The sequence below is a fragment of the Talpa europaea genome (genome assembly GCF_964194135.1).
Source record: "Talpa europaea genome assembly, chromosome: 2".
Classification (NCBI taxonomy): domain Eukaryota; kingdom Metazoa; phylum Chordata; class Mammalia; order Eulipotyphla; family Talpidae; genus Talpa; species Talpa europaea.
The window spans coordinates 83,045,707-83,072,984 of NC_140068.1; the positions used below are offsets into that span (position 1 = coordinate 83,045,707).

At 37.0% G+C, this 27,278-nt stretch overlaps 2 protein-coding genes across 2 annotated transcripts in view; both read left to right on the plus strand.

Moving 5' to 3' along the window:
* Positions 1-2,363: 2,363 nt before the first annotated feature.
* On the plus strand, positions 2,364-13,216 carry LOC311187504 (cysteine-rich secretory protein 2-like; the record flags this gene model as incomplete). Its single annotated transcript, XM_084258905.1, has 7 exons — positions 2,364-2,432; positions 3,963-4,079; positions 5,119-5,206; positions 8,408-8,553; positions 9,001-9,098; positions 11,124-11,212; positions 13,089-13,216. 7 exons carry the CDS (start codon positions 2,364-2,366, stop codon positions 13,214-13,216), a joined length of 735 nt encoding a protein of 244 aa, XP_084115031.1.
* An 11,378-nt stretch (positions 13,217-24,594) lies between these two features.
* Positions 24,595-27,278, plus strand: part of RHAG (Rh associated glycoprotein) — a gene marked incomplete at both ends in the record, with an annotated part of 29,521 nt that continues 26,837 nt past the window's right edge. Inside the window, one exon of the mRNA XM_084258912.1 lies at positions 24,595-24,751. Within this exon, the coding sequence (XP_084115038.1) occupies positions 24,595-24,751 (157 nt within the window). The remainder of the gene's footprint in view (positions 24,752-27,278) is intronic.

The following is a 27,278-nucleotide window of genomic DNA, read 5'->3' on the forward strand; positions in this document are numbered from 1 at the left end:
AAAGAAAAATGGCACCAAACGTTCAACTGAATTTGTTTAAATGTTTGTTGAAAAGAATAAAATATGATCAGTTTTTCATAAAATATACTATCATCAAAATGTCATTGCTTTTTAAAAAATGTTTTACTGTGAGAAAACTTTTTTTTATTCAAAACATTTTTATTAACATGTAATAAAAATCGGTATTTGCCAAAATGCTCACATATAACATGTAACAAAGATGATTGTTAGTTGGATAGATAAGGATAGAAGAGGAGTGAGTAAGGAATGTGACATTGTGTTCTATTATAAATTGTCTAATATATACTTTGCAAATTTTTCTCTCCATATTTCTTCCTACAGATAAAGCAGATACCTCATCCTGCTTTGAGAACCAATAGTAAGTAATAATGTTCATTTTAGTGTGAACATTTTGTCAATAATTTTTATTTTGCTAGTAATAAAATAATTTTAATTTTTTTATTATTATTTATACAAGAGCTGGGGTACAGGCCAGATGCGCGGGAGGGTGAGAGGCTTCACCAGAGACAGAGCGGGAAACAGAACAGGCAGACTGACGAAATACACTGCTGAGGGGAGCAGCGGGCGAGACAGGAGAGGTCTGCTCGCCATGTGGGTTCCTTGGGGATCGAACCGGCATTGCAGAGGCTGTGGACAGCTTTGCAGCACTGTGCTGCACCACCTGCACCAACAGGGAGGCCCAAATAATTTTAATTTGTGATTCAAAACTTTATAGATAAAATTTTATTGAGAATGATATCAAGTTAATTTTATTCCTTATTCTTGTCTATAGTTGAAAATTTTCTAGTACAGAAAAAAACAATGATGGCTAATGAATATCTCTCCTGTTCAAAACAGGCTAGAATTCTTTCTTTCAAGTTAAAAACATTTCCAGTTTAAAAATACTCTTTTCAATATGCATCATTAACTTTGAAATCAAAATTGTATCAAAGCTAATTACTGACAGTAACTTACCAATGCCACAGGTTAATTATCATTTTAGGTTTCAATTTCTTCATCTGTAAAATATTTTCATACCCACAAGATAGTGAGTGAAATCAGACATCATAATTTACTATGCATGGTAATAAATATTCATTCTATTCCTTTTATGAGCACACTATTGAGGGCACACAGGGAATACATGGAACAGGTATCAATTGTCCACTATTTACACATCAGGGAGGTCTAAGAAGTACCACAAATAAATTATGTAGCAATTCCTTCCCTCTAAAAATTTGGGAGCATCAATCTCACACACAGGAAATATAGTATTCCTTTAATTTTCATAGTGAACAATTTATATGAGTAGTGGTGGGTAAATGAGTCCTTCCTAAATATGGTCTTTATTTCTTCATCTAAAGGATAAGGGGGGCCTCCCCTGGTGGCGCAGGCGGTTGAGCACTGCGCTGTGAAGCTGTCGGCAGCCCCTGCAGCGCTGGTTCAATCCCGGCCGGGCCCTCTGCTTCCCCCAGCAGTGTATTTCGTCAGTCTGCCTGCTCTGTTCCCCACTCTGTCTCTGGTGAATTCTCTCACCCTCCACGCATCTGGCCTGCACCCCAGTTCTTGTATAAATAAATAAATCTTAAAAAAAAATAAAGTATAAAGGATTTTCTTTTGACACAATAACAAAGGACAACATGGGCAACACAATGTTTGAGTGTCTTCTTATACAGTAAAGAAGATGTTAAACAAACTTTGTACCAAATTGTAAATTCAATTTTGAACAGTTTAGATACTCATTAGCCATGTTTGTTTTTTCTACACCAGAAAACTTTCAAATATAGACAAGAATGAGGAATAAAATAAGACTAATTTCTAATTCAATTGGAGAAATAGTCACTAATTAAGTGTTTGTACATTTATTTCTGTGTTATCACAACTCTGGATATTTGATTAGAGTCAAGTGTAAATAAAACAATATAGCTCTAATTTTCATAAATGATAATGAAATACATTTCATAAAGAATAGCAAACCAATAGATAGCACATTAAAAATGAACTTTAAAAAACTGAGATGAAAAATCAATGCCAGTAACACTGTTGAACTATGAAGAAATCTGTTTTTTACACATTTGCATTTTGATGGGCTTAGGAGCAATAGAACTAGACAGAAAGAAGGTTGTATGTTCCCTGGCTCCCCAGACTTCACTTAGGTACTTCAGCTTATCTTTTTATTGTCCCTATCAAAAACAAGGTTGATGCCACTATGATTCTATTGGCACTATAATGACAATCTTCTCATGTTACAACTAGGGAATCACAATTCCTTTGAGAAACATCGGTTTCTCCCTCTTGGTTAGAGGTTCACATACTGTATGTTTCCATGAACATCTTTGTTCTCTTTGATTCACTTCCTAGAAATGGCTTTACTTCCAGTGCTGGTGATTCTCATTGCTATGCTGCTTCCACCTTTACCTGCAGAAGGAGGGGTAAGATTAAATTGCAAAGTTTTGTTACCATACAGGCAACTTTATGGGATAATAGCAAGGCATTTTGAGAGTGGAAAGAGCAAGAGTGTCTAGTACAATATAAAGTACGAATTGCTTTGAGAATATCACAATTATCTAAATGAAAGTCTAATGCTGTGCTGTCCAATACAATAGCCACTAGTCAGATGTTATTAGTTAACACTTGATTTGGAGTGTGCAAAGCAAAATATACTGTAGATACAAAATACACAAAATATTTCAAAGGTTTAGTGCACACATAAAGGAAAAAAACACTTTTATATTGAATAGATAATGCAATGATATTTTGATCAGAATCTATTTACTTCTTTATAAAGGACAAAATTTTGACATGCTTTGAAATGAAATAATTTTAAACAAGTTTTTGAGGGACAATAGGAAATACCCAGAGATGCTGTTCTATGTTCTGATGTAATGTTATTACTATTTGACATGTAGATCCTTTCTGATCTAGGACTCAGGAGCTGTGTGGAGTCTGCAGTACAATGGCATTCACTCACTGTTGGTCCCTCTCCTTAGGAATATACGAGTTGGGGAGAAATAGAAGCATAAATATAGAGTGGAGATAAAATGTGGTCAGGATTTGGAGAGTTTCAAGGGAACTCAATATTGTGGGGAGGATACAATAACATCCCAAGGTGTCAGGAAAATCAACAAAGGACCATACTTGTTATATTTCTACTCCAAAATCTTGGTCATATAATGTCATACTCTTGTGCAAATTTAGGTCATCAAATTGTTTAAATTTTTGCAAATAATTTACACACCCCAATCCACCTGTTTTGACCATCCCCATGCATAATATACGCGCGCACACACACACACACAAAGATCATCCAAAAATATTAGCCTTATCAGTTACATTTCTGTTACTAAATGAAACAAAGTCAGTAATAGTACAGTAATTTGATGATATTGGTCCCTAAATTGCCATAGAGATTCTTTTAATTTTGGAAAATAATTTTATATCTTCTTAGAAACTCTGTAAAAAATCTAACCATAATAAGTAAAATTGTCCACTAAGAATTCACTTAACTAGGACTAAAGTTTCTCTAAATACAGACACCATATCAGGTAAATGTTCCCCTTCAAGTCTAGGAGGAATCAGCAGCATCGTTATTCCTCCTGTTGCAGCATGACTAAATATGAATGAATATGTCCTGCTGTTCCTCTTCTGTACCTTTGTAGTTATAAAATAAAATCATTCTTCTTGTCTAGAAAAATTGCATTTTGTGTCCCTTGAAACCAAATATTGACATTTGTGATCAGAAATATTTTTATATGTTATGCCAGTAATTGCATCCCAATCTCAAAACTTCCAACCACTTCTTCCCTATTTATCAGAGCTTTGGCTTAGATTGTCAGTGCCCAACAACTAATATTAGCTTGAACTGAATGTTTTTAGAAGTAGTCTTTGTTTCATTTAATTAACTTACTCGTATGCCAATTTTCAGAAATGTTTAAAAAAAAACTAATTTTATTTCTCTTTAGGATCCGGATTTGACTAATATATTAACCTCTCAAAAGAAAATCCAAAAAGAAATTGTAAATAAACACAATGAACTAAGGAAATCAGTAGCTCCACCTGCCAGCAACATGCTAAAGATGGTAAGAGGCAATAATATGAGGCAAGTGGTGTAAACAAGCGGTGTTAAGAGAGGCAGCTGGTACTTGCTTCTCTTAGGAACTTTGTGGCTTACAAACTTCTTTCCTTATTTTACTATTTCATTTAAGCTGTACCATGAGAGGCAGAAATTCTTTTCTTTATAATGGTTTAATGACTTGCTGGGCTTCCAGGCCTGTTAAGATGAGAAGGCAGAATTAGAAATCAAATTTTCAGAAGTTAAATATGAACCTATTTCATTTAGTTCACTCTTAGTCTAAAAGAAACACCCCTTTACCTATGGATCAGTGCCATTTCAGGCAAACAATAGCATACTTTCCAGAGTTCAGGACCTCCCTGGAGGCACAAGGGGTTAAGACGCAGCACTATGAAGCTACCCACAGCCACTGCAGCACGAGTTCAATCCCCGGCCAGGGAGGTGACCCACATGGCGCAGCAGACCTCTCCTGACTCACCCACTGCTCCCCTCAGCAGTGTATTTCAGTCAATCTGCCTGTTCTCTTCCCCACTCTGTCTCTGGTGAATCCTCTCACCCCCACCTCCACCTCTGGCCTACACCCCAGTTCTTGTATACATAAAATAAATCTTTAAGAAAAAAAACAGTTCATACAAGTTAATTCAGAAAGTTAGGTATCTTGCGTATGGGCCCAATGGACTGCAAATAGAAATGTCAATTATGTAAGTCAGCTTATTACTGTAAATACTAGGATATTTTACAAGTGGATCAGAATTTAGAGTAGCACTATTGTTAAATATCCTAGGTGTACCTGCTCTGACATCCTAAGTAAATATTGTATTAGGTATTTCTTTTGTTAGATAATCTATTGACTTCTCTTCATGAGAAAACTGGCACTAAGGCAAATAAATACACACTAAAAAAAAGATATTTTAATGCCAATGACATTTAAATTCATTTGGAGAAGTTTTAAAATAGTTAAAATCAATCTATCAATCAGATTATAAAGCATGTGCTTCATGGAAGTTGAATCTTCATATGTGGTTTTTTTTCCTTGTGACTTTTAGGAATGGAACAAAGAAGCAGCAAAAAATGCTCAAAAGTGGGCAAACAAGTGCACTCTACAGCACAGTAATCCAGAGGAACGAAAAACCAGTATGTAAATTAATAAATATTTGCTGGCAAAATAATATTGAATGAATAAAATATAAAGCACAATTCTAGTATGCTGTATTAAGAAGACTTATGAATAAATATTATCTATACTGCTTTCTTTATGAAACCAAGGTATCTGTATATAGAAGTAATCTGGTGTCAATTTCATGCTTGTTTCTTATTTACATGCAAGTGTTTTCTCAAGTAGGGTTTCAATTGTTCTCAGCTCCCTTATGAGTAAACAAGTAATGTATCATTTTTCCACTTTTAAAGATCTGAAAACTAGGACATGGGAGAAATGACTTACCCAACAACACAATCTGAAGGAATAGTGTATATTTATAAAATTAACCAAACGGTCCAATTTCTAACCCACTGTCTTTTTGTGTTATTGTATAGCTGTTTGGTGTTTTGAAATATTTTGTATTTATTACATGTACTGAGTATGTTGACTTGTTCCTGAATTTTGTTACAAAAATATTTAATCTATTTTAAGGAGGAATATTTCTTTTTTTAAAATGGAGATTACATTTATAATACCGTATATGGTTCACAGGCATAGGATTCACCTCTTCAGATGTTTATTACCATAGCACACCCAATACCAACGCAACAACAGTCCTCTACCATGGTCCCTTGGGACCGCCTCCTCCCTGCTCTGTTTCTCCTTACACCTCTGATTGTCTTAACTCTACAATCACACTCAGAATGTCCTATCTTCTCTGTTGATGTTTTTGTATCCTACAATTTCCTCATTTTCTTGTTTAAATCTTCAATTTATATTTTTCTGTTTGCTAATCATCATATAATATGTTTGCTTTTCTGAATTTTGTGGTATTGCTTTTATTAGCTTTTCAGTGTTCTCTTGTATCACTGACTTATTTATCTGCATTTTCTTCTGTTTGAACTACTTTATCATGGCAATTTTGAATTCTCCAATTATCAGGAAGATAAAATCTTCCATATCTTTGCGGCTGGATACTGAAGTATAGTTCTTTTCTTGAGTGTTGTATTCCCTTGAGGTTTCATGCTACTGTGTATTTTGTCTGCCCATCTTTTAGATCATAGAGATATGAATGTCTACCTTTCCAGTATGTGTTTGGTGCTTGGGAATGGGGGGCTTGGGAGTGGCTCGTGTTTCTAACACTGCTGATAGCACTCCTCTGTAGAGTTCCAGACTTGAGTCCTACAAGATCAATACATGTCCCAAAGGGTGGGGGAGGGAGCAAAGTCCAGCATAGTATCCTTGTTCCTTTCACTGGGAATCTGGCTTTCTGGGAGCATCCAAGATCCTCTGCACATATTTCCCCTCTCATTCAAGACTGTGTGCGTCCACTGTCCACCTCTCCCCTCCCCAGAGTGATTGGCCAAGTGGCAATTCCATGGAGTTTGTATGGAAGTCTCCTGCTCCCAACCACAACCTTCAAGCCTCTCTCTTCACCCACCAGTTATTCACTGAAGCATCAATCTCCATGCCCCTTCTGCTTACTCCCTGATGTCCAAGAGGTTTTACCCCAAGCCATGGGACTCTCTGGGTGCAGTACTCTACTGGTTACCTGTATCATCCTCCAGGGGAACCTTCTCTGATGTTATCTTGGCTCTGCCTTCAATCTCTACTTTTAAATTTTTGATTATAGTCAGGTGTTTTATATTAATTGTATACCAGATAGAGGAGTTAATGGTATCTACCAATCCAGACTACCATCTCTATTGTCCTCTATAAGCCTAGACTCCACCACACCCAGCCAACCTCCGAAATAGGCAAGAAAAATTCCAGTTCTTGGGACATTCCTGGTGATGTGGGACATTATACTCACCTCCCTGGGAGAAATCTTAAAACAGGAATTTTTCTCTTTATTTGTACTATGTTGAGCTTAGGAAAGGAGCTATGGTATTTGCCAGTATAAACTGCTATCTCTCTCTTCTCCAAGCCAAGCTAACTTCTCTCCAAGCTAACTAGACTATGCCAAAACTAACAAAGCTCCCAGACTGGCAAGAGATGCTAGTTCTTTGAGTAGCTCTGAAGATATTAGAGCTTTGGACACAATGATCAACTCTTTGCTGAAAGCCAGTATCTTCCACTTACTTCCTGTGTTGAGCCAGGAGTAGGAGTTATGGCATCTACTAGCCTAAGCCACCATCTCGATTCTCACCCTGCACCTGAACATAATAAGTTCCAAGACTAACAGGACAGAAATCAATCCCCTGGAGAGTCCCCTTAGAAAAGTTGAGTTGCTGGGCACATGACCCATATCCCGTGGGAGCCAGCAGCTCTTGTCCTGATCATATGGCTCTGTGCCAAGGGTAGGGATTCTGATAGGAGGGTCTCCCAATTTCACGCAAGCTTCAGAGAATATGGTTTCATATTTATTTGGGGTACAATTAATTCAATTATGTATTTGGTTTCTCACATAAGAATAATTTGTTCATGATTTGTTGATGAATCAGTATATATGTTGGGGAAAGGGAAGTCCAGGACTTCCTACTTAATATCTTAATGGTGTCACCTTCTGCAAGAACATTCTTGCCTAATTCTCTAAAGAGGATTAGGCCTTGTGATATTCTTTTAATATTTATTGTGATATTTATTATTTGATATTATTTGATATTCTTGTGATATTTATTGTACCATGTTTATATCAACTCTGAAAAGACCCAAAAGTTTTAAAAACTTCCATCCTTCTTGAAGTCAGAGTTGCCTCTTGATAGGAGTTCCTTAAAGACTGCCTATAAAACTTTTTTAACCAAAGTTCTCGCAAAATCAAAATTACACGCATTTAGTCAGAGGGCTATATGTATCTCTGGAAGGATGGGAAAGAGGAGGAGAGAGAGAAAAGTTGCTCACTGTCTTTTGCAAACTTACCATATAAAACCAAGAACAATGAGGCATTATAGTCATGAAGACTTTAGTAAGAAATAGTATGCATCTTAGACAAATGAATAGAAGGATAATTTTTAATGAATAAGTTCTCAACCTACTCAAAATTTTGCCTGTTGTGTCTACTCTCGATGTGCTAAGCAGATCTGTCTTCTATTCCATTCTATAGCTGATGAGGAATAGAAGCATCTTTTTAATAATTTTTACATTTTAATCAAGCATGGGCAGGCATGGAAACAGCAACATCTTTGTGTTCATATAATTGATTTCTTTTGTTTTGCAAGCTTCATTACTTTTGTCATGAATAATCTGTTCCTTCCTAGATACAAAATGTGGTGAGAATCTCTATATGTCAAGTGACCCTGCTCCCTGGTCAGATGCAATCCAAAGCTGGTATGATGAGAGTAACAATTTCATATATGGTAAAGGACCAAAGAGTTCCGATGCAGTTGTTGGACATTATACTCAGGTAAGGAAACAAAGGAAACAAAGAAAAATACTTCTGCCACTGATGCTCTAACTATAAAAAGCTTCTCCAAATTATGATCAGCTCCAATGTTTAATTTTGAGAAATAGCCTGATTAGGTATAATATAGTTCTGGCATTTGCCCAAGACTCCAGTGCATTGCCTTAGGCCTCTGTACTTAATCTAAAGCTGTCATTTATTCCTAAGACTTACAGAACTCTTGATAGGGAAGTACACTCTGTACTTCTCTAACTTTATAAAGTGGATAAAGTAGTAGATGTACATGAAATGGTAGTATTTTTAAAGTTTGTGAATTTCAATGAATTAACTAAACATTTCTGTAAGATATATGACTGAAAATATAATGGTAGTGTTTTTTCACTTTTCCATTTGCTACATTTAAAATTATTTTCCCTGCTCTCTTATGTGCTCTCATACATTCCCTTGTAGCTTGTTTGGTACTCATCTTACCGTGTTGGATGTGGCGTTGCCTATTGTCCCAATCAAGCGGATCTAAAATACTTCTATGTTTGCCAGTATTGTCCAGCGTAAGTGTTCACTTGACAATTTAATGCCAATAAGTCCATCTGCAATTTAATATTTTAGGATTCTCATTTATTAAGCAAACTAGAATAAAAAGCATATTTAAGATGAGATGTCTTCAGAGAAGAGCAGAAGTTCTCAGTTCCAGATACGAAATCTGAAATCCCCCTCACCATTTATAAACAAATGGTTTTTTTCTCAGCACCTAGAGCTCTAGGATATTCCATGTGAGTTTCTCTAGAATTGGTATTATCACTTCTCATTAATTTAATATTGCAGGCAGCTGCTAACTTTTTAACAAGGAAGTGGTAGTGGAGTGGCAAATGGGATATAGCATATTTTTATTTCGGCTCTTTCTGTTAAGATATTCCTGTTCCTGCTTATCTGAAAAACCACTGATCTCATTACCATTAGAAATGGTTCACTTTTGAGTCTCAAAGTTTTTTAAACATTTTTTAATATACTTCAGAGTACAGAGACAGGTAACAACTTAAACCTTTGTTAGAATTTTTCACACCAAAAATACATAATGAAGCATCCCTTATGACCTTTATATATAGCATGAAATGTGCTATTTCATCAAGAAATGTGTTTGAAGTTATCCACAATAAATCATATGGAAAGGTTAAAGAGCTAATAGTAATACATGTTAGTCTTAATTGCTTTTAATGTTTAATTCCTTGCCATTGGAGGCAGGGGTCATCTATAACCAACCTTCCTGCAGGATTTATTTTGAGATATCCAAGTAAATGAATCTCCAGTTTGAAAAGGTTTACCTCCAAAGTTATTTCCCCAAAAGCAACTATTAGGGTCTAATAGAAAGAATTAAGGGATCCTAGACATCCACAATTTATCTTGCCTAGCTATGAAAGGTGAGTCATCTGGAACCAAGCATCTAAAGTAAGAATAAAAGTAAATATATAAGCAGGGAAAGTAGGAATATAGAACACTTCTGAAAGTATTTCACAATTTTTCCAAGAATTCACACACAAACACTTATATCCTATGTGCAAGATTGAGATTCAAATGCATTGTCTCAGGCCTCGTGACACAATTAAAATTTGCACTCCCATGTATTTTCAAATAAATTTAGTGACTAATAGGATAATGATCTTCCATGAGTTACAAGTTAGACACTGTGAGGTGACTATATCCTGAATATTGTTATTTATCATCTTTTTTCCAATAGCAATCCTTTTTGGATAAATTTGAAAATCTCTCACATACCACCTCTAGAAACTTACATTTTCCAGCTCTCTTACCACAAACAAAACAACATTAATTACAAAAATATCACTACCACCATCTCAATGTCAAAAAATATAAACATTGGGGCTTTGCTTTCTCTAGTTCATATAAGAACATTTATGGTTTTTTAGCATCTTTCAAATATGAGTCAACATTGTAACATTCAGTATTATTTTCCATACTGCAAATTTCACCTACATCTCTCCTGTCTCTCTAGGGGAATCTGTAAAACATACCCTTAGTCAGCACATTTACCAATTCACCAATTTGACCTAGTCCATTGGAAAATTAAGAGACTGGAACTGTCCTAACATTTATTTATTTATGTGGTTTATTTATTGATTTATTGATTTTTATATATTTTTATGTATTTATGTATTGTATGTAATGAAGTACCATTATTTTACATCCTTGTTCATTTTTTGGCAGTATAGGATTTCTCCCCTTTGGTGTGGTCACCGTAGTCTTTTGTGCTCCCCCGCCCACCACACCTCATTTTCACGCTTCCTCTTCTCCCTTTCTCTTGCCCTCCCCTCCTGGATGCCTCTAATCTATGGTCTGATTTCAAGTGTTGATTTCTCAGCTTGCAGAATTATAGTCAAGGAGACTGGTCAATGTGTGAAGTTTTTAATTTGGATATTATCTGAATCACTCATTAAGAACTATAATTTTTCAATTTTGTTAACTAATTTTATAACTATATTTGGTGACTAACTTGCTCTTAGTGTATATTTTAAACAATAAGGTAAAAAATATTTAACATTGTATATTTTAAATTCCAGTGGTAATATTCTGAGCAAAAAGAATACACCTTACCAAGAAGGAACACCTTGTTCCAGTTGCCCTGATAACTGTGACAATGGACTATGCAGTAAGTTAGTGATTTTCTTCCTTTTAGAATAGTTAATTTCTTTTCTTTTTATGAAATTAGAAATAGCCTGAAATAACCAATTTACCTAATGTCTTTATGCAAAAGACAGAAAGACAGTAATCTCACACACCAAAGAGGGTAAGTAAAAATGTATCAGTAAACATTTCACATTCTCCAGTAACCTACACTTTCTTTGTCATGGAAAGAATGGAATCCTATATAGCATAATGGAACCCCTACTATCAGTGTTTTTGTGACTATGCAAAACCTGTTAATATCAAATATACATGTTTCTGATAAACAGCTCATTTCACCAAGGCTAGATTTATAACAAAACTGGTTCTTTGAAAGAAACAAAATGTATAAATCTAAGGATGTGAGACTACATTATTGCTTAATCTAGTTAGGCAAACATATCTAGAGAGCTCATCATGTTGATTGTCTAACTTTTTTCTATAGTATAATTGAAATCATCATATTTAACTTCATAATCACTTGCACTATAATTTGATTGTTTTGTGTACAATTTCAAGGACAAAATCCAATCTTTATGCAATATTAACTCAGAGAACCTATATATTGTTGAAAAAAGAGAAAATAAAATGTCATGAACATAATTCCTAAAGATGTGTGGAGTAGAAGTAAAAATACTTGTTGCCTTTTTATAGTTATGATACTTTTATTAAAATTATTGAGTAATAAGTGTTGACCCATTCATTGAGAGTTTTACCTTTCCAATGCATTCACCATAAATTAGCATTCTTTCTACTGAGTTGTATAGTTCAGAATATTGATGATATAAAAGGATATAAATCAAGGAAGAAAAAAAATTGAATGAGTATACTTCTACTGAATGCTGTTTGCAAGAGAGTTTGGAATTTATTGGTAATAAAGTGTTAATTGAAAAATTTTAAACCAAAGAGTGATAAGGTCAGAATCATATTTTATAGAAAACTCTCTAGAAATATCCTGAGGGACCAGTTGCATGAAAATCTACTAGAAAACTGTTGAAAATGTGGATTTTTTTAAAAAAAGGATGTTTTTAATATATTATAGCAAAATGAATGAAGAGAAATGGACAGGGTAAAAAGACAATAGAATAGGCAGGATTTGTTACCTGTGCTGGTCAGAAGTAGAAAAGCTGTTAAGAATGATTCACTACCTGACCTAAAATATTGAGTAGTCAGAGCACTCTTTTACTAAGATTTGGGAGGGATGGAATAATTACTCATTGTCAGGCTTGTGGGTAATCTGATGAGTTTAGATTTATCTGTTGAGTTTGGGGCCCATGGAGAGCATACAAGAAGAAATATCAAAAGGAGAAGAGACATGTTATCTTAGTTTACATCATTATCAGATAACATTTTCTCCAAAAAAAAAGCATTGTAGACTAATTTATTGCTGTCCATGATGGACATGTTCTCTATCAGCAGGTGTCTTGTAACTAGCCATTAGCCACATGTGACCTTTGACCATTTGAAGTATGACTAGTAAGAGTACAGGAATTCTTACTAGTAAGTATTCTTACTAGTAAGAGTAAGGAAATTTTAAGATTATCTAATTTAGAATAATTTAAATGACTACATGTGACTAGTGATTCCTATTTTAGAATCTGCATGTTTGGATTTATTTATAGTGATTTAGTCTTTGCTAAAGGAGAAAAGTAGGACAATTTATTTAAAAACATATCACCAAAAAAGGATGGATTTATCAGTGAACTCAACTAAGACATCTTGTATTCCCCTCAAGAAGCAAATGTCAGTGTAAATGATACTGACTTATTTGTCCAGTCCTAGCCCCTCATACACTTTGAATGTATAGATTGTTTTGTACTAAGAAAATGATAATGACATAACTATTGTGTTTTTGTTAACAGCCAATAATTGTGAGTATGAAGATCTCCTTAGTAACTGTAATTCCTTGAAGACAACAGCTGGTTGTGAACATGACTTGCTCAAGGAAAAGTGCAAGGCCACTTGTCTCTGTGAAAACAAAATTTACTGAAATGCCTATGTCCATTGAGCAGAACTAGGCAGAGAAAGGCTGCATCGTTGAAATGCTAAATGCCAAAGGGGAAATTGTAGACATTTTAGTTATAAATTCGATTACAAAAAAGGAATGCATCTTTTTCTCTTGGATCCTTACGGGACCTCTTTCATACGAGGATTTATGACAAAAGCAGGGCATATGATGAGATGACAACTTTAGGCTTTGATATAAATTTGGTACTTTAAGCTTAATGAATTGGATAAAGTTGAGGATTTTGAAATTTATACAACCATGAGACTTAGGTCATAAAAATTTTGATGAAAATGAAGAATTACATGATTCCTGAAGCAACATGCCAAAAAAAGAGAACACCATTGTCACTTCAACTACACCATTTTTCACCTGTATAAAGAAAAAACTGAAAGACTGACATCTCTTTTTGTTGTATGGCCTCCTTTTTAAACAAAAGTACTTAGCTTTTAGAATAAACAACTTATTTTAAGAATCACATGTATGTATACAATTCTTGTGTGATAATTTGTAGTGTAATTAACTCCAAAGAGATGAACGATCATATGTAACAAAGTTTCCAAAATATTTACCTATAACATTAAATTTTAACAAAAGAATCAGTTCAACTCTTAGTTACTTTTAGCTTTTTGACATTTTGATGTCCTCCTCATTAGTTTGGCTGCAGATTTAAAAAAGAGGGCATTATTTTACAACACACACAAATAATACCATCAAGGACAAAAAAGTAAGAGCAAAAATAAATATTCTACCACTGATAAATCTTTGTTTATATTCTCATTTAAGATTGATAACAGCAGTTTGAAGCAGACTCTGCTGGTCAGGAGCACGCCTCATGCTCCCGGGGACACGTTTGAGGGACGAGTCATGCTTCTCAGTAAACAGCTCTCTTGCTATTTATTTAGTAATAATGAACAAGCATGACTGATTATGTGGCAATGGCAGGAGAAGCAGTGTCCAGGGGAAACAAAGGGTATTCATTTTATTGAGAAGAGGATTTCAAAGGGATCAAAGAGTAATCAATTTTATGGGGAACAGGGAAGGACATGTCAGCCACGTATACAGGAAAACACTTCCTATGCAGGTATCCAGTGTAATTTCTGAGATGCTCCCAGACTGTCTTGGACCCTGAACACGCACTCAGTCAACAGTTACCTAGGCATCCCCAGCCACCTCATGATGTGGGCCATTGTCTCAAGGCAGTCATGCAGGAGTGCCTTATCCAATTCTTTCACTCACACATAGGCGCATATAGAGGGCATGGGCACACAGGTGCAGAGGCCCTAGGTGGAAAAGAGGCCACATATCCCCCCTTTTTGTTTTATAGGGCAGAAGGGGAGGATGGGTGGGCCTCCCTAGTGGAGCAAGGGATTGGATCTCACACTGGGAAGCTGTTGGCAGCCTCTGCGGCATGAGTTTGATCCCTGACCAGGGAGCTGGCCCACATGGCGCAGCAGACCTCTCCTCTCTCATTAGCTGCTCCCCTCAGCAATGTATCTCGTCAATCTGCCTGTTCTGCTCCCCACTCTGTCTCTGGTGAATCTTCTCACTGCCCCAAGCCTGCACCTCTGGCCTACACCCCAGCTCTTGTATGCATGGATAAATAAAATAAATCTTAAAAAAAAAAAAAAGAATGGGAGGATGGGGGTGAAGGACGATGAAGGGTCAGCTGGTAAATCATCATTGACTGTCATTGCTGTCTGCAGAAACAAGCATGGCGGTGGCACCAGCGTCCTATTATAAAGACAAGGAAAATAACAGACATAAAATAATCTGAATAAGAGTATGAATACTAAGGCCAGACTACCAGGTGCGGAGATCCGCCAAGGAAGAGGACTTCAGGAGACCATCAATAGTGTATTGTGATGTTTTTTGTTGGATCTCATGAAGTTGGAGAAGTTTAGTTTGTAGTTCTTGGACAGAAGTATGTAAAGGAGAAATAAATGACTGAAGCAGGTTTTGTTTTTGAGACATCCAAGAGAAAGAAGTGAAATTATCAGCAGTAAGATTAGTCACACAAAACCAATCATAACCAGTGCCACATTGGAGGAGGGATTGTGTCCACAAAGCCAGCTGATGTTCACCAAGCCATAGTACAGGAGACTCTAGGGCATCAAGCCAGGCAAGAATCTATATTGGCCTGTGCCAACAAATCTTCAGTGGTATTGGTCATATATTGGTGAACTTCACTAGCTCTTTGAAGAGATTTATCCAAAGCAGATGTGGTTAGGGCTGCAATAGCAGCCAGAGAAACAAGAAAAATAATTCCAGTAGTCAAAGAGGCTAAAAAATGACAGACTCTATTACAGCGGTCTAGAGCATGAACCAGTTGAGCTAAAGGGGAACTACCTTCCTAAGGGTGTGTGATGTTAACAGGAATCCAAGCAGGCCTCCCTGGTGGTGCAAGGGGAGTTCAATCCCTGGCCAGCCAGGGAGCTACACATATGGCGCAGCAGACCTCTCCTGTCTCTCCCGCTGCTCCCCTCCGCGGTGTATTTCAGTCAGTCTGCCTGTTCTGTTCCCCACTCTGTCTCTGGTGAATCCTCTCACCCCCTGCACCTCTGGCCTGTACCCCAGTTCTTGTATGCATAGATAAATCTTTAAAAAAAACAACAGAAATCCAAGCTTATATCTGTTGTTTAATAAAGAAGATGGAATGATTGTGAAGATACTGACTGTCAACACAGGGGTTGATAAGTGTGGCAGCTGGAAAAGTAATACTATCACCAGAGAAGGGTGGTAGAGAAGGGGTTAACAAGAAAGAGACAGGAGGTACAGACTGGGGTATAACTGAAAGTATCTGTATAATCCCGTAGAAATTTGCCCTGAGTGAACTGAGCCGGGCCTTGGATAGGACATAGGGCAAGTACCAAGTCGTGGCTCTCCAAATTTTTGTCTTAAGGGGAGAGCACATGGAATGGTTGTTGCAGCAGTCTGGATTCCATAAAGGATGGGAGTGCTGGTAAAAATAGGGAAAAGTCCAATTCCAGGTTTTGCCCTGCCATGTTGTTTTTATCCATAACCAGGAGGCCTTGTCGGCCCCAATTTTGTAGGGAGCAAGTTTTATTAAATAAAGAAGTTTCTGAGGGCCTCCTGTGGTAGCGCAGTGGTTGAGCGCTAGGCTGCTCGCTGCTTCTGCAGCACCAGTTCGATCCCCGACAGCCGGTGAGGGTCCCACAAGGCACGACAGACCTCTCCTGCTGCCCGCTATTCCCCTCAGCAGTGTATTTCATCAGTTTGCCTGTTCTGCTCCCCGCTCTGTCTCTGGTGAATTCTCTCACCCTCCCATGCTTCTGCTGTACCCGGTGCTTGTATAATAAATAAATAAATCTTTTAAAAAAAAAAAAGTTTCTGAGCTGAAGGTAGATATGCAAACTTCCCAATGGAATTCATTGTCTACGTGCTTCATCTGTGTCCATGGCTGATGGCAATTATGAATCAAAGGGGCTAGGATGGAGTCATAATTAAATTTAGGGTTGAACTTTCCTATTCCCACCGTGCATAGAAAACGCTGCTGAGGGATAGCAACAATTCAAGATTCATCAGGTGGAGCTTGAACTAAACTATGTACCATTGCAAGGACACACAGTAAGTATTAAAGGATAAAGTCAAGCATAAAGTGTGTCCTGGACTAGAAATTGTCCAAGGGGAAGGAAGAGTATGAGTAGGATATGCAGTTAAAGAGCCTGGAATCTCTGGCTAACCTATGTGAAGGGAGTCATTAGATCTAATAGGGAGTTCTGGGTCCCCCCAACCAACAACATGAAAGACAGAGAGGTTAATAACATGCACCCATTTTATTTGAGCTTCGACAGTAGGAATAAAAAGGAGGAGCAGAAGACTCCCCAACAAAAAACATCACAATACACTATTGATGGTCTCCTGAAGTCCTCTTCCTTGGCGGATCTCCGCACCTGGTAGTCTGGCCTTAGTATTCATACTCTTATTCAGATTATTTTATGTCTGTTATTTTCCTTGTCTTTATAATAGGACGCTGGTGCCACCGCCATGCTTGTTTTTGCAGACAGCAATGACAGTCAATGATGATTTACCAGCTGACCCTTCATCGTCCTTCACCCCCATTCTCCCATTCTTTTTTTTTTAGATTTATTTTCAGAGGTGCAGGTTTGAGGGACAAGTCTGGAGCAAGTCTGCAAGCAAGACTCTGTTGCTCAGTAAACAGCTCTCTTGCTATTTATTTAGTAATAATGAACAAGCATGATTGATTATGTGGCAATGGTCAGAGAAGCAGTGTCCAGGGGAAACAAAGGGTATTCATTTTATTAAGAAGAGGATTTCAAAGGGATCAAAGGATAATCAATTTTATGGGGAACAGGGAAGGACATGTCAGCCACGTATACAGGGAATACTTCCCATGTGTAATGTCTTGGACCCTGAACACACACTCAGTCAACAGTTACCTAGGCATCCCCAGTCACCTCGTGATGTTGGCCCTTGTCTCAAGGAAGTCATGAAGGAGTGCCTTATCCAATTCTTTCACACACACACAGGTTCATAGAGAGGCCATGTGCACACAGGTGCAGAGGCCCTAAGTGGAAAAGAGGCCACAGTACACCAACCTAATGGCTGAGAAAAAAACACTAAATCTTTTTCAAAGTGAAGTAGGTATTGACTAGTATATAAAGTGGAGGAAAATCTTGTAAGATCTGATGTTATCTCCACATAGATGGTGCCAGAATTGAGTCGAATTGTAGGACACCTACCTGGTGACCCAAGAATTGATTGTAGGTGTGAGAAACACCCCTCCCCTTCCCCATGGAATTGCGTACAGAACCCCACTCAAATGTTGATAACATTTTAAAACTTACCCTGATCTAACTCTGTCTCTCTCTGTCTCTTTCCCACACTCTCTCAAATATATGGGTACGAGCGTGTGCGCATGCACACACACACACACACACACACACACAAATACATCTTTCACTCTCTTGTCCAATACCTACTTCTGTTACTATTACTGCTAGAATTATGTTTAAAGGTTGTGTTCATTGTCTTTGTTTCCCACACTGCTGAATAATTATCAGGATGTCACCTCCATCATATTTACTATTTTTATCCTTAGTCCCTTGGATATAGCATTAATGAAGTTAAATGCATTATAGGGTAATTATACTAAAAATATCTGGCTTTCAAAAGTAATAATCCACTCCACTTCAAAATTTCAATATCATAATAACCCAAAAACATTCATTCTATTTATCTAAATAGAGTAAGAATATTACACTATTATTGATATTAATGAAACATATTAGAGCATATTTATGTTTATTATAGTGTTTTTTTCTTTTTTTAAAAAAACTTCTTTTTCTTTTTTTTTTTTTTAAGATTTATTTATTTATTTATACAAGCACTGGGTACAGTCAGAAGCGCGGGAGGGTGAGAGAATTCGCCAGAGCCAGAGCAGGGAGCAGAGCAGGCAGAGGACCGAAGTACACTGCTGAGGGGAGCAGCGGGTAGCAGGAGAGGTCTGCGTGCCATGTGGGACCCTCCTCTGGTGGCCGGGGAGCAGCCAGGGATCGAACTGGTGCTGCAGAGGCTGCAAGCAGCTTCACAACCCAGCGCTCAACCACTGCGCCACTGGGAGGTCTGTATTTTTATTTTTCGATATAGTTAACCAGGGTTAACTTCACCAGTAATAAGACAAATCAAGAATATGCAGGGAGACCAAAATGTTAAATACTAAACTTAATATTCTCACCTCAATAATGTTACATTGGGAATGAATGAATAGATGCTCACTTTTACTTTATTATAAGTTCTATATGGTATACATTATTTAAAAAGAACAAATCTGTTCATTTAAAAAGAGCAAACAAAAATTGTTTCATAATTTTTAAAAGTATATAGCTATATATCTATACATGTATAATACATCTATATCTATACATGTGCATACATATATATACATGTAGAAATATACATACATATGTATTGGATGTCATGTAATACCTGAAAGATTTGATATAAGAGCACTGAAATCGATTAACCAAAGAAAAAGAATAGTTTCCAAGTTAAGCAGACTTGCATTTTAATTTGGGTCCTGGAATTTTTCAAATACTATTAGAGTTTGGAAGTCATTTGGTTTCTTGGATTTCCCATTTGTAGGATGACAATAAGAAATGAGCCTACCTTGCTGGACTCTTGTTAAGCATTATAATTAGCATGCATAAAGAGCCTGAGGTTATCAGATGCTGGTGAATATTAAAAATGCCACTAAACACTTACTCTAAGCACACTTCAGTGACTAAAGCTGAACAAGCTGAGGCATGTTGATAAGAGCAAAAATAAATGTGGTGAGGGAAGCATCAGGTCTGGAAGGGAAAAAAAAATAAAGACCTGTCATGCTTTCTGGGAGCCCCCCTGTTCCACCCTTATCTTAGAAGAGCAGCTTGCTCCAGGCCACGCCTGAAGTGTGTGACTTCCCTTTCATTCAAGTTATATACCCCCTTGGGCCCAACGGCTAGGACACTAATCGGGCGGGATCTCCTGAGAGCTCAGAGGCCAGTTGCGGCTCCATGCCCTCCACTTCTCCCACTACCTCCTTCCATTTTATCTTTCTTTAAATTCTGTGTAGCAGGATAGTAGCTACACTACTGCAGTCATTATTAGTGAATTTATGAAGAAAGGTTGGGGACATAATCCTTTTTTATTCACTTTAAAAAAATATTTATTCAAAATAACAGAGACTGTAGCAAAAACTTTTTTTCTTATGATCATTGTTCACGTTGATGTTAAGTAACACTTTTTTATTTGCATAGTTTGTGAGGTTCCCTGTTCTCTATATTTAGGTCGAAGGAAGAGGGTATGACTTGGAAGGCCAGGCAAATAATTAAGAGTATGAACATTCCAAGTGGCGTGATACAAGGACAATTTCTAAAATGATTGCTATATGATAAATATTTGTTGTACATCTGGGTTGTGAATTTGGAGTGGTTTGAGCCTTCAGGTCTGGAAAGAGGTGAGATGGTACTTTTCTCTTCAATATCTCTTTTACCCCATAAGTTTCCACTTTTAATTAGCTTTCTGACTCCTTGTGCCTTCTACACTTTTACCGCAATTTTCTGCTTCTGAAGAAGAAAAGCACACTCAATCCTGTCACAGACACTTTAGCACACATGGAACTACCATAGGTCTGGCAGCTGTACTTTCTCATCTTTGACAGTCACAGTCTTTTTTTTTTTTTTAAACAGTTTTTTTTTTTTCTTTTAAATAGAGGCATGTTTTATTTATTTATTTTATTTGTTTGTTTGTTTTGTTTATACATGCACTGGGTACACTCAGAAGCGAGGGAGGGTGAGAGAATTCACCAGAGCCAGAGCGGGGAGCAGAGCAGGCAGAGTGATGAAATACACTGCTGAGGGGAGCAGCGGGCGGCAGGAGAGGTCTGCGCGCCATGTTGGATCCTCCTCTGGTGGCCGGGGAGCAGCCAGTTATCGAACCGGTGCCACAGAGGCCGCGGGCAGCTTCGCAACCCAGCGCTCAACCGCTGCGCCACCGGGGAGGCCCGACAGTCACAGTCATAAGAAATTCAGATCTCACAGCGTGAACTCCTCAAATTCAGCCTGGACACACACTGGACACAGATTTTGGCGCCGTCCCAACCTGCTTGGTATAAAGGTACGTGGTTCTTTTCATAGGAGGTGGGACAGCTTAGTTTGGTCAGAGGCTGTGTTGTAGGATAGCCTACAACCACGTGTCAAAATGGTGTGAACCATTCTGAACACCTCTAGACACCATCCAAGAAGACAGGTAGTACTTTCCTGGACGTTCTTTGTACCTTCCTCTCACTCATAAAATTATTTCTGGTAACTGTGGCAAACATCCACTCTGAAATGTATTTAGATCCAAATACTTTGATCTTCTTTTAGTCAGAAAATCTGCCAGGCTCTGAGCTTAGCTTGCTAGTTTTATTGTGTGTTTTTAAACTTTGGGCAGAAATGCCTCAACCATCCCTTACAAAAGAATATCAGAAGACGCTGTATTCCTAACTACACTGTAGATATAAAACAAAGTTAATAGGGATTTGTGTTTTAGGACCTTATATTGTTAAGGACACAAAATAGAAATATATGTGGATAGATGTTTGTTTCTCCTGATTAAATTTTACACTGTTTTCTTTTACTTGGTCTATGGTTTAAAAAGATGAATAAGTAGTTCCTAAGGGCAAAATAATTGACAATAAATCATTTCTGTCAATTTTTTATTTACTATATAATATATAATCCATTCTTGATAAGACAGTGTGGGATAAATATTTTTAAACATTTAAAATTCTCGCCCTTGTCACCCTGTAACCAGGATTAGTGTCACCAGTAATAAGGTATATAGATGTCCTGCATTCCCTGCTATGATAGGATGAGAAGAGCATTTCACCTCCGTGACATTTGGCCTAAAATTTATAACCCTAGGTTTATCATGTGAAAACATCAGATAAACCCAAATTGAGGGAAATTCTGCAAAGTGCCTGGCCAGTATGTCAAAAATGTGTCATGGGCCTCCCTAGTGGCACAAGGGGTTAAGATGCAACCTATGAAGCTATCCTGAGCCACTGCAGCACAAGTTCGATCCCCCATCAGGGAGTTACCGACATGGTGCAGCAGACCTCTCCTGGCTTGCCTGCTGCTCCCCTCAGCAGTGTGTTTCAGTCATTCTGCCTGTTCTGTTCCCCATTCTTTCTCTGGTGGATCCTCTCAACCCCCACACCTTTGGTCTGTACCCTAGTTCTTGTATGCATAAATAAATAAATCTTTTTAAAAAAGGTGAGTCATGAAAGGGAAAAAAAGACTGAGAATCCATCATAGATTATAGGATATCACTGGAAATCATGATGACTAAATGCAATTATGGGATTCTGGATGAAAGCCTGGAACAGAAAAGGACACTAGTGAAAAAGTCTGGAGTTTCGTTAGTTGCATTGTACCAGTGTTAGATATCCTGGTTTTGATCATTGTACTATGATTATGCCAGCTATTGACATTAGAAGTAACTAATGAAGGTGATAAGGAACTCTCTGTTACCTTTGCCACTCTTCTATATGTCTGAACATCCTCACAATAAAAATGTTTCAAACTTCCTAATAATGATAGGCTATGGCCATTTCTATGACTTTATTATTTAAATAGAATGCTTCATTTTTATTTTTTTAAGATTTATTTATTTATACAAGAACTGGGGTACAGGCCAGATGTGTGGGAGGGTGAAAGGATTCACCAGAGACAGAGTGGAGAACAGAACAGTCAGACTTGACTGAAATACACTGCTGAGGGGAGCAGATGGCAAACAGGAGAGTTCTGCCCACCATGTGGGTATCTCTGCCATGTGCCATGTGGGTATCTCTGCAGCCTGCCAGGATCGAACTGCACTGCAGAGGCTGTGGACAGCTTCACAGAGCTGCGCTCAACTGCCTGTGCCACCAGGGAGGCTCAGTATGCTTCATTTTTGTAATTTATTATATTTAAAAAGAGGTTTCCATTTTTTTCTGAAAAACTATAAAATAACACACATCTGTTACCTTATTAGTTCTTTAATAACCTAGATTTCTCATCTCTTTAATATTTATTAATTACTTTCAAATATATTCTCTCACCTAGTCTTCACAATTGTTTGAAATGAGCAAAAGTCCTCATTGACACATTAAAGATGACAAAAGTAATGACAAAGACAGCTTAAGAGAGTTACTTCATGGCATATGAGTTAGTGACAGAGTATTGTTGAGAACACAAATTGGTGCAATCCAACAATACTTTAATAAAATTACCTTATGAGCAAAGAAGCTGAGTAGACATTTCTTCAACTAAGGCATACAAATGGTCAAAATCATAAGAAAAGATGTTAATTTCATTAACCATCAGGGAAATGCAAATGAAGCTAAAGTCACAATGAGAAACCACTTCATACCCATTATAATTCTACATCAAAAAGTCAGATAACAGCAAGTGTTGGTGAGGTTGTGAAGAAATCAGAACATTTATAAACTGCTGGTAGGGATATAATAGTGCAAACCACATTGATTAACAGTCTGTAATGCCTTTGAATGATAAATCAGAGTAACCATGTTACCTGGCAATTCCATTCTTCAGTATAGTCCCAAGAGAAATAAAAATATGTATAACAAAAATTTGTACATGAATGTCCACAGCAGCATTGTTCATAATAACCTAAAACTGGAAATAATCAAAATGTCTATCAATAGACAAGTGGGTAAACAAAACATGATAAAGCCATACAATGGAGAATTATTATTATAGGAATAAAGTACTGATACAAGCTAGAACATTGACGACTCTTGAAAACATTATGCTATGTTAGAGAAGCCAGTCACAAAACACTTCATACTATTTGATTTCACTCATATTAAAGTTCAATATAGGGAAATCAGTAGACAGAAAGTAAATTATCGGTTGCTTTTAGTGGTGTTTTTATTTGCTTTTGCTTCTCTTGCAGTTGTGGACAAATCTCCACAATTTGAGAGGATTCATCAGAGCCAGAGTGGGGAACAGAGCAGGCAGACTGACGAAATACACTGCTGAGGGGATCAGCAAGCAAGGCAGGAGAGGTCTGCTGTGCCATGTGGGAACCTTGCCGGCCAGCCCGGATCGAACTGATGCTGCAGAGGCTGCAGACAGCTTCATAACGTGGTGCTCAACTGCCTGCGCCACCAGGGGAGGCCCTCCAGTAAATATTCTTTATCATAGATTAACTGTCCCTAGATCTGCAGGTTTATTTCTGGGCTCTAAATTCTATTCCATTTGTATGTGTCCATTTTTTGTCCGGTACCATATTGTTTCAATTACTATAACTTTGTAGTATAGTTTGAGGTCTGGGAGTACAATACTGTGATTCTTCTTCATTTTTGTCAGGATTAATTTGTCTATTCAAGATCTTTTCTTGTTCTACTGGAATTTCTGTAATTTTTGTTCAATTTCTTTGAAGAATGCCATTGGATACTTGATAGGAATTGCATTGAATCTATATATTGCTTTGGGTAGGATGACTTTTTTAGTAATGTTTGTTCTCCACTCCATGAGCAGGGAATATTTTTTAATTTCCCTATGTCTTCTTGTATTTCTTTTAAAAATATCTTATAGTTTTCATTGTATGGATTTAAAATATCCATATTATATATTTTTAAACCAATCTTTAGAGGAACAATACAAATTACAGAGTACAACTTTCCCCAATGGGTGGGGCATTTTCACCAGAATTGCCCACTTTTTTTCTTGTGATGTCATTGGAGTACCTTGAATATGCAACCTAATTCCCCACAGAGCAGTCCCTCTGTTCTTATCAACCTTCACACAGCCTGTGAAGCCCTCAGTGTGCCTCTGTCCATTACCACAAACATGAGGTTCAAATTCCCTCTAATGGCCCTTGGCCTGGAGATCACTATGATTGTTTTATTTGCATTATTTGTTGAGTATGAGGTGGAGCAGCACATTGTCCAGCATCCCAACAGGACCAGCTCAGCAAGCATGGATAGATCCCTTGAGTTATATCCTCGTGAGTAAACAATCTACTTCTTAAACATTTGGGGGCTCTTCATGCTCTCAGCATGTGAAAGCATTGACTACTGTGGCCACTTGAGCTCCATTAGAGCTGTTTGTAGTATTATGTAACAGTTATGAGTGCTAAGGGTACTGTAAGTTTATACTGTGGCATCTTGTCTTCTCTCTTAAATTGTGTTTGAATAACCTGTGTCTGTTAAAATATTAGAGAAACTGAAAATTAAAGTAACATCATTTTTTTCTGTTGCCTACATGCTGCTAAATGTCTTAATTTTTCCCTTGAATTGATGACTAGTTCTATAAAAACATCTCCCCAAACAATGAAAACAACAACAAAATAGTCATAGGTGACTTTGAAGGAGAGTGAATAGAAAAAAAAGTGGAGTATTTAGAAGGGGATCCTGGATTCCATGTGTGGGCCTCGTGGTATAAGAGGGTTATGAAGGATCACATAGGAAATTAATGAGTTTGTTTGTTTAAAAAATGTTTATTCATTTATGCATATAAGAGCTGGGGTGCAGGCCTGAGATGTGGGGGTTGAGAGAATTCACCAGAAACAGAGTGAGGAGGAGAACAGCAGAGCTACTGAAAGACACTGCTGAGGGAAGCAGCTGGCAAGACAGGAGAGGTCTGCTGTGCCATGTGGGTCACCTCCTTGGCCAGAATCAAACTCATGCCGCAGTGGCTGCAGATAGCTTCATAGTTCTGCCTCTTAACCTCTTGCACAACCAGGGAGGCCCCAAATAAATGAGTTTAATAAAAAAGGATGCACTTGGGATTTTGTAATATTCTGGCAGTTTCTCTGAGTTGAAAAGAAAACTGTGCATATCTAACATATTTTAAAAGCAGAATTCTTCCCAGGGAATGTACTGATAGGAAAAAAAGGGTTTTAGTCTCAAATTTGAAAGAGCAAGTAAATGTAACAATAATTACTACCATTTACTTATTGCCTATTTTGAGTCAGGCATATTCATTACCTCATTAACCAGGGAGAGAGTAAAATATCTTTATTGTACAGATTGTTTATATGTTTAATGAGGTTCAATAATTTTAAACTTTTAAAAATTATTTAAAATAGCAGTAATATAGTTTTACAGCATAGGTCAAAACTTTATTATAAGCAAGATGATATTTATTCTCTTATTCTTACTTTTTTGGGAGGAGTTTATATAATTGACAATATTTCCATGTAGAAATTATGACTTTGAGCTCTAAGTGACTCAGCCAAAATGCAGAATTTCAAATTAAGATTCAGATACTGAAACTCTTTAAGTCAAACTCTCTTCATACCACATAGATGTCTGAGGAATTCTTTATTAAATCATTTTCTAAATTGCAAGTTAGAGACCACTGAAACAGAACATAATTTTATTCAACCCTCATTATGCTTTTATACACTTCATTTATTCAGTGTATAAAATGTTTTTATTAAGTACCAAGCATGTACTGCAGCAAACTTTTTCAAAGATACTGCAAATATGATCTCTTTATTCTGAGACTCCACTGTCTGGAACATATGTAAATAAAGAGATGCAATATAGTATAAACAAAATGCCAAAAATATAAGATTAGAGTTGTTCAAATAAAGCTATCTTAAGAAGTTTGTAATTTGGATAACTTAGGCTGAATTCTAGTTTTAGAGATCCTAGGTAAAATTTCAGTTCAGAATTTAAGATAAAAAACAAGTTGTGGAAATGGTTACTAAATGCAGACTTTTTCAATTGACCTAGCTGTCACAGGACATTTATATTCTGCTTATAAGAAACATGGAAATTCATTTTGTAATCATTATGAAAATATTTATTAACCTCCCAGTTCTTGTCAAGCAATCTTCAAAGCTCTATGTTCAAGCCAGTGAATAAAGCCAATAAATAAAGCCAATAAATAAAGCCAAACAGGCAAAGTCAATGCCTTATGAAGTTTACATTTTGAGGAAGTTTACATTTGAGGAAAACGAGACTATAAATATACGAGCAAAAAAAAGAAAAAATATACCATATACATGTCTATAACACATAGATACGTATTATATATGGATATATACACACATACAATTGTATATTAATATATGATAAATATATATTCATATACACACACACATTTAATTGGTAATACAATACCACACCAATAAAGGAAATGATATGAGGAAATAGATGAATCTGGACAACCATTGTAAAGTGAGAGAATTAAATTTTAATAAGCCCAAGGCATCAATAGTATATAATTAAATATCCTGTCTCCTATGCATCTAAAATGGTACTAAACCTGTACCATCTTTTTTTTTTTTAAATATTTATTTATTTATTTGTTTGTTTGTTTATTTATATACTTATTTATACAAGCACTGGGTACAGTCAGAAGCATGGGAGGGTGAGAGAATTCACCAGAGCCAGAGCGGGGAACAGAACAGCCAGACTGACGAAATACACTGCTGAGGGGAGCAGCGGGCGGCAGGAGAGGTCTGCATGCCATGTGGGACCCTCGCCAGCGGCCAGGGATCGAACCGGTGCTGCAGAGGCTAT